At 55.6% G+C, this 8,066-nt stretch overlaps 2 protein-coding genes across 3 annotated transcripts; one reads left to right on the forward strand and one right to left on the reverse strand.

Moving 5' to 3' along the window:
* Positions 1–730: 730 nt before the first annotated feature.
* On the reverse strand, positions 731–3,311 carry PAFAH1B3 (platelet activating factor acetylhydrolase 1b catalytic subunit 3). Of its 2 annotated transcripts, XM_007102182.3 has the most exons (5): positions 2,843–3,311; positions 2,548–2,637; positions 1,748–1,864; positions 1,547–1,669; positions 731–1,062 (listed from the first exon to the last, which is right to left on the reverse strand). In XM_007102182.3, exons 1-5 carry the CDS (start codon positions 2,918–2,920, stop codon positions 772–774), a joined length of 699 nt encoding a protein of 232 aa, XP_007102244.1. In that variant the 5' UTR covers positions 2,921–3,311; the 3' UTR covers positions 731–771. The 2 variants fall into 2 exon arrangements, with proteins under 2 accessions (XP_007102244.1, XP_007102245.1); XM_007102183.3 differs by lacking the exon at positions 1,547–1,669 and having other exon boundaries at positions 2,843–3,032.
* A 2,641-nt stretch (positions 3,312–5,952) lies between these two features.
* Positions 5,953–7,130, forward strand: PRR19 (proline rich 19). Its single transcript, XM_007102184.1, has 2 exons — positions 5,953–6,571; positions 6,658–7,130. Exons 1-2 carry the CDS (start codon positions 5,953–5,955, stop codon positions 7,128–7,130), a joined length of 1,092 nt encoding a protein of 363 aa, XP_007102246.1.
* Positions 7,131–8,066: the final 936 nt, after the last annotated feature.

Below are 8,066 nucleotides of genomic sequence, written 5' to 3' on the forward strand. Positions count from 1 at the left end.
TCCAGGACCGTCCCTTCCCTACATCGGGGGACCTGGCGGGCAGAGTCAAGATGCCTGTTCAGCCGTCCAACACGCACGAGTTGGGAAAGGCCTGCGATGTGGTACTGCAAGAAGGGCAGTTCACCTCTGATGTTCCAGTTGAACGAGAGAGGTCTGAGCCATGGGTGGCAAGGCCAGTCAGCCCAGAGTACCACGCTGTCCCCAGGGACCCCTGCTGCCCTTGTGTGGCCTGAGCCGGCACTGCAGCCAGGCCAGAAGGAACCTCTCCTGGTTTACGCCTCTGTCACAGCCTGTGGGCAGTGCTTCTCTGGAGAGAAACATACCCATACGCCGTGTGGAGGGATGACCGCTAGGTGCGGGAAGGTCAGGGAGCTTCCACAGGAAGTCACACTTAAGCGAGGACCAGAGCACCAGAAGGTCCAGGCAGGGGGAAGCGCATGTGCAGACTGGGGGACAGCTTTAGGTGGGCTCTGACTTGGGTCACCCAGAATTCTTGCTTGACCATGATCCTATAGGGCCACGTTAGCAAACCAGTTTCACTTCGTGTTTTACTGATTGGTCGTGCCTGCGTGGAGCACCACTGCGATGGGAGAAATCTGCCTGACTCTACAAGAGCCAGAGTATCTTGATGGATTGGTACGGCCTGCCTTGGGCAGAGCTGCAGGGTCACAGCCGTTGGAGTTGAGATTCAGGTACCCAGACGGGCTTGGCCGTAAAGCAGAGAATGGGAGACTGAAGAATGAGAATTTAATGTTGCAGGAAGGCAGATGCTTAGGGTGTGGGTTCTGGCAGGGGAGCACCACCCTGTCCCTGGTCTTGGGCAAGCAGACGCAGAAGCAGGGAGCGCAGGGTCCGGCAAACAGGTGTGTACCCCAGCCGGCTGAGATGCAGGTAATCATACATGTCATGGTGGCTTATGGTACCATCTGAGTGCACGAAGCCAGGGTCTGCGTCCAGGAAGTGCGCCCGTGGGTGGCCAGCCAGCGCTGCCCGTACCAGCTCATTCACCTGTCGGTTTTTCTCGCGAAGTGGGTTAGGGTGCTGGCCCCGAGGAAGCAGGCCCTGAGGAAGGCAAGAAGAGTTGTGAGGAGGCAGCCTACCAGCCTCTGGGTATCCTGTTCCCTGTGCCAAACTGTCCTCCACCCCCCACCAGTAAGCCCCCAGCTGCAGAATACACTAGGGATGGGAAGATGACGATCTGAGACCTTATTGTAGAAGTGAGACCTTCTAGAAGTGATGGAGGCAAGATTAACCCTGGGAATGCCTGACAGCTTTTGGCTATTTAAGTGTCTTGAATTTCTCAACACCCCGAGAATCTCTAGCAGTCTCTTGGGCAAAAGGGGCTAACTGGTCCTTGAACATGTCCTTAACCACAGCCCCTCTGATGGGTGTAGCAAGCTTCAACATGAGATTTTGCCTTCAACATGAGATTTTGCCTTCAACCACTGCTCTGTGCTAAGCTGCCCAGAACCGTGCAGCTGTGGCTACACCTGAAGGGGTCCCAGAACACCGCCGTTCTTCCTTTCCCACCCTCCCACTCTCTCACCAGCACCACGACCCGGGCCTGGGGCTGCCGCTGGTTCACCAGTTGCACGATGGCCTTGATGCCTCCAGCCACCTGCTCTGCGGTGTGCCCGTGGTTATTGGTACCCACCCAGACCACCACAATCTGTGGAAAGAGAGGCATGAAGCAGTGGTGAGGGGGCAGGCTAAGGGTGCTCTAGCTACCCACCCAAGCCCTGCTCACCTTGGGCCGGATGTGTTCCAGCTCCCCGTTCTCCAGACGCCACAGTACGTGCTGCGTGTTGTCACCGCCAATGCCAAAGTTAAGTGCATGAAGAGGGGAAAAGAGCTCCCGCCAGATCTGTGGGCAAGAAGTGGTGTGGGCACAGGGGCACTGTCAGCATGGACCACCACTCTCTATCCAAAGGTTAACCAAATGTCATCATGGAAGAGCCTTGCTTTACGGAAACAGTCTGGTTAAATCTCACCTTGAGCAAACCCCAATATGGTCAAACCTCACTTTATGCAAACCCATTATAGTCTCACTTTCACAAAACCCCATGGAAGCAGGACTCCCTTCACGGAAGCCTATTCTACTTGAGCCAGGCATCGAACCAACAGCATTCCAGTTGAACCTCACTTTGAGGAAAGCCATGGTTTAACGTCGCTTAATGGAAAGATATCATAACTGAGCCCCCTTAGTAGTGACCTATTACCGTTGACCTTCACTTTGTGGAAATAACTACAGCTTTGTGGGAATCCATTAGGGCTGGGCACTAGTTTAAGCAAACAAAGAGCCTCATCCTAGGCAATCTTGCACGAAGCCTCATTTTAAGCCTCACTACACACAAACCCAGTATGACAAAGCCAGGGCACACACTTCCTTCTCAATAGAATGTGGCACATTATACTCAGATTCCGGGTGCCCGGCGCTACCTGAGGCTATTTCGGGTACCCCATACACCGCCTGGCCTGGGCTCTGGTCCAGGTCTGTCAGTGAGGGCACAGGCCTGGTTGGGGCAGGAAGAGAGGGACGGGCCTCACCTCGCACTGGTGCATTAGCTGGACTAAGGAGTCCCCGATGAAGACGACTTCGGGTTCTTTATCTTTGCTGTCGGCTACGAACCGATGGTGCTTTGGGGACGTAAAGGGGGAGTCAATGGCACGCGCGCTGCTTGGGCCCGCCCCGCCCCGCTTCCTTAGGCGGCACCACGCCAACTGCCCTCAGTTTCCCAATCTCGTAATGAGAGCGGCGCAAACCAGCTACTCTCTCAGAGCCTTCCCCGCCCCCACCGCCCCCAGCCCCGGACTCCAGAGTATCGCGGGCGGGGTCGCTCACCAGGGACATCCAGCGCCCGTCGCCCTGCACGTCCTGCACCGGCGTGGGCTTGCTGGCTGGGTTCTCTTCTCCACTCATCTTGGCGCCGCGGCTCCAGCAGGATGAGCGAGCGCGATCAGCCGGGGAGTGTTCCCGGAGGAGGGCGGCGCCACGCCCACCCCTACCCCTCAGGCAACAATGGACTGTCCCGAAGCCCGCACTCCAGCGGAGGGCGCGGCCGATCCCTGGCGCCGCCTCCTCTCCGGGGCGAAACCTTCAGGAATTGGCCTTGCTTCCCCCACGGCGGCCGCGCAGTGGGCTCGTCCGGCGCTTCCTGCCCGGCCCGCTCACTCTCCGGCAGCGGCGGCGGCACGGGGCGTGGGGCGAGGCGAGACCATCCAGCACCCGTGGAGGGGAGGAGGGAGAAACCACCCTACCGTGGGGAAAATCTAGCCCTTCCTCGGGGGAAGAAACCACTTGCTGTAGGGCGAGAAATGTGTGGAAGGAACCACCTACTGTGTGTGGGGGTGTGTGTCTGTGTCTCATTCACGTGGTGGTAGGGGAGTGAGTGGACGAGTCCATGCTTGGATCCTTGAGGGGGTGGCTCAAACGCACCCACAAGGAAGGGACGCTCCCATTTTCTTCTGACGTGGGGGAGAGAAAAGGAGGATGGAAATGTGAAAATTAGAGGCTCAGCTGTAAGGAGACACTCACGCCAAGGCAGTGCCAGGACTTTAGTGAGCCTATCTGCTCATGGGCCTTCCCCGGCTCAAATTATGCCAGTTTTTGTGGCATAATTTCTAAACTATATGTCTTTGCATTACAGACATTACCCTGCAAAGACGGTAGTAGAAGATGCGGAAAGATAAAGGAAATTAGAGATGCTGCAAGGCCCAAGTCCAGCCTGGAGCCCCTCCCACGCAGCTCATCTTACAGATCTGTGGCCTCTGCTCCCCTCCCTAAACCTTTGGCTGACCACAACTTCAGTTGGGTGTGTCTGAGCTCCAAAACCTACATCCACAGCCAAGGCCACCTAAGGTCGCTGTCCCCCACGTCCTGCCCCAAATTAATCTCAGTCCTCAAGTCTTCCCAGATCTCCCTGTTCTGGGGGACCAGGTGGGGGTCCCACACCACCCTCAAAGTCCTGGTCATATTCCTGTAGCTCCACTCCCAAATGGTATCTTCCTATCTATTCATTCCTTCTAGGTAGGTTGATACTGAGATATAGAGATGAATCTTACTTATTGTGTTTGTGTTTTGCCTCAATCCACTTGCCTGGAACGGGGCCTGACTCACAGTATTAATACCAAGTACTATCTATGGCTGTTCACAAGTACTTGCTGAATGAGTATTAAAGGGATGGGTCAGATCCTGGCCTTGTCCCAGCATGTTGGGGGAGGCAGATCCAGACACAAAGCTGAGGGAGGGATCAAGGTTGTGATTAAGGAATGCACAGGGGACCTCTGTGGGAGAAGAAAGAGAAGGACTCAGGGTGAGGGATTTCCTAGAAGGAGTAGTATCTAAGGAGTTAGGCTTTGAAAGATAGTGAAAGTTGGGCAAGCAACATTACCAGGTAATATAGAATATAGCTTATTAGGGTATGGGGAATACCCTGGCATACCTTGATTTGAAACTCTGAGGGGGGAGTTCACTGGTGGCCTAGTGGTTAGGATTCTGGGCTTTCACTGCTGTGGGCCGGGGTCCAATCCCTGGTCAGGAAACTGAGATCCCGCAAGCCACGCGGCCAAAAAAAAAAAAAAAAAAAATGTCTGAGGGGACAAGTGTAGTGACAAACAAAATTTACAGGCATCCATTCACCAAGCGCTGTTTTCAAATTGTATGTTGGCTCATTTCATACTTAACAGCAGTTATAAGAAAGAGAAGATACCAACTCCATTTTACAGATTAGGAAACTGAAGCTCTGAGCAGTTACATACTTTTCCGAGGTCACAGAGCTCAAATGTGCCTGGGCATTTGAACCTAGGTAGTGTAGCTCTGGAGCCTAGCTCTAAATGACAACACTATACTCACTCTCTAGGGATAAAGCCTGTGACTGCTTGGAGACTGGCTGTGCGTAGAGGATACCGTAGCCCTTCTCTCCCTTGGCTTCGCCTACGTCTGCGCGCTCCAGAGAGAAAGTCCGCGATAGATGTCTAAACCAATCAGCATTGAGGAAGGGGGCGGGCCTAGTGGACCTCACAGCCAATTGGTGGATAGGAGGTGCCTAAGGACAAATGAAAGAGGTTTCCGAATGTGAGGTCAGGAGGGGCGGGGCTATAACTTCACTCGGGGCAGCTGGCACGTGCCCCTGGGCCTGTGCCTCTTGGGGTGGGAGTGGGAAGCCAAAGGGCGTGGGAGGGGCACGCGCATGCGTGCTTGCACGAGGCCCTGTGCGAGGCCCGGAAGAGCATCAGGTGCGTCGAGAGCTAGGGTCACCGCGGGAAAGAAGCCATTGTACCCCACAGCCACGTGGAGTGGGCGGGGGCGGGCGGGGTTCGTTGGGGGCAGGAGAAGGTGAGGTGCCTTTTCCCTTCCCTGCCCCCACCAACTGTACCACCTTCTCTACCTCATCTGCACCACGCAGCCTTGTTTCCTACCCCCTTCTACGACCAGGCCCCAGTCCCTGATAGCTCCTCTGTTGCCCTTTTTGTCCTCCCGAGTTATTCTCTGTTTCTCCAACTTCCATTCTCTTTCCTGCCTTTCTCTTTCTACCATCTCTCTCCACTTTCTGCGTTCTCCAGTACCTCCTCTACCCCTGGATTTCTCCTCTGTCCAAAGTCCCTTTCTGGTTCACCAGATCCCTCCAATATCATGATCCCTTTCCCATCCCCCATTTTTTAGCTATTTCTTCATATCCCTGTTCTCTCTAACTCTTTCTTTATCCCCTGATAAATCTTCCCGTTCAGCATGACTCCATTGGCCTCATCCTACTCCTATGACTCTGCCTTTTTTTCTGACCTTAGCCTGACCAAGCCTTTTCCAGTTGCTCTCTACCAATCCCTTTGTCTCATCTTGTGTCTCTAAATAATACTCCCAGCTCACCCCAAACCATCTCTTCTCACTACTCATTTCTAGGTCTTTGACTTACCTGCATGCTGATGACCACCCTGTCTTTTATCTTCCAGGGCACCATGGACCCCAGGGGGCCAGCCCCCAAGCCTTTCCAGTGGCCTGAGAAACCTGGTCGTGTCCGCCGTCGGAAGACCAGGCGGGAGCTTAACAAGACCCTGGTGGGCAGTCGCCGGCCATTGGCCCATCAGGATCTTGCCGTGGCCAGTCGGGATCCACATGTGGTCCTCCGGAATTCTGCGGCGCCTGCTGCCCCCAAGCTCGTGGTCATAACCCAGGGGCGCCTGAGCCGGGAGCACCGGGGTCTCTTCAACCACGAGGTGAAATCTCTGGACGTGGCACGGCTGCTTAGCAGTGGGTCCCTGGAGTCAGGCACCCCTGCACTCCCCACCAAGTCCTCCCCAAGCCCAGGCAGGGCCCAAGAACCAGCCCCACCATCAAGGGGCAAGGAAAACCAAGTGCCTGGAGCCTCGGGCCCAGGCCCACCCAGTCCCCCCCAGCTCCCTGGCTTGGGGCAGCTGCTGGGGGAGCTGCAATGCCAGCTGATTCTGCCACAGGCCTTCCCCAGGAGGAACCTAGTACAAGAGGCCAGGGATGCCATCGTGGGCACCTTACAGGCCTGCCATGGCTGCGTGCCTGACCTTACTCTGGTGCTCCGGGGCTGCCAGCCACACTTGCCAGGTGAGCTCACCTCCTGCCCCCTGAGCTTCCTTTTCTTTTGTCTGCTGTATCTCAGCTGTGCCCCATGCTTCTTTCCTCTGTGCCAGGGACCAAGCCTAGGGGCCCTGAGAGACAAAGGATGACACCCTCCTGGATCAACAGCCCTGAGGAGGCCCCAGGGGAGGGGAGGCAGAGGAGGCGAGAGGGGACAAAGGAGCTCACCTTCGCGGTGCCTCACACCTGCAGCACTCCTACTGTGTACCAGGTGAACCTGGCACCACCTAAAGGTCCCTGGCCACCCCCATTGTCCTCGTTGCCTTCGCCATCTGGGGCAGCCTGCGGCCCCCCAACAGCCTTTGATCTGCTGAAAAGCATCTGGCTGGTAGACACACCTCCCCCTCCCCGGCCCTGGGGGATTGGCCCACCACAGCCCCTGCCTCAGCCACCATCACCCTTGTTGTCCCGAACCTCTGCCCTGGACTGGAGCCCCAGCCCCCCTGCCCCACTGCCCAGCCTCTCCTGGGTGGTGGCCCGGAGCAGCCCAGAGGCCTGGTGCTTTCCACCCATGAGACTGTACTGAGCAGGCTGAGGCTGGGTTGGGGGAAGGAATCCCATACTCTGATCACTTCAATAAAGTACCTTCCTCATGATCCTCTTGGTTTTTAGTGAGTGGCTGGCCCAGGAGAGCAGCTTTTCCTAGCTCTGAGTTCTGGGTCCAGGGTGGAGGGGAAGGTACTGTCACTTGTCACCTTCCTAGGGCCCAGGGGCCTTCAGTCAGTCTGACATCCACCCTGGTGGGCAGGGTGAGGCCAACTATGTGCTCGACTCTGAGCTCTGATAATGCTGGAGCTCCAGAGTGAGTGAGACTGAGGCTGTGTCCCCAGGGGACTCCCAGGACAGTGGTGAACACAGACAGTTTCAGCCCTAGTGGTTGCATCTGGGGGAGAGAGAGGTGCAGGGGCTGAGGGAGTCCAAGGAGGGAGTCATGACTCTGCCCTGCTGATGAGGGAGTTGACATAAGACCCTTGTATTTTTTAAGTTTGGTAGAAACTTGCCAGTAGAGAAGGAAAAGAATATTTCAGGCAATCTAGAAATGCTCTTCTGTGGAACAGCATGTGCAAGGCCTGGAGGAGGGCAAATAGGGGATGTGGGACCATTTTCATTCAGCCTATATCCCTAGGCCATGCTGGGATCTAGAGTGAGTCACATCTGGGCTCTGCCTGTGAGAGGCTTCTGGTCTGGTGGGCATAGGAACAGTGTGTGTGCAGGATCCGGGCAGGAATGGCACATGAGGCCTGGATATGGCGACAGACTTTTTTCTTTGGGCTACAGTATATTTAACGTTTTAGAATCAGTTATCTACTGTTACAAACCAGTGTGCTTGATTTGAAAAAAAAAAAAATTCTGGCTTCTCTCTCAAAAGAAAAAAAAGAGAGAAAGAAAGGAAGGAGGGAGGGAAGGAGGGAAGGAAGGAAGGAAGGAGGGGGGGGAGGGAGCGGAGGGGGGAGAGGGAGCG

The sequence above is a fragment of the Physeter macrocephalus genome, chromosome 17 (assembly GCF_002837175.3).
Source record: "Physeter macrocephalus isolate SW-GA chromosome 17, ASM283717v5, whole genome shotgun sequence".
Lineage (NCBI taxonomy): Eukaryota > Metazoa > Chordata > Mammalia > Artiodactyla > Physeteridae > Physeter > Physeter macrocephalus.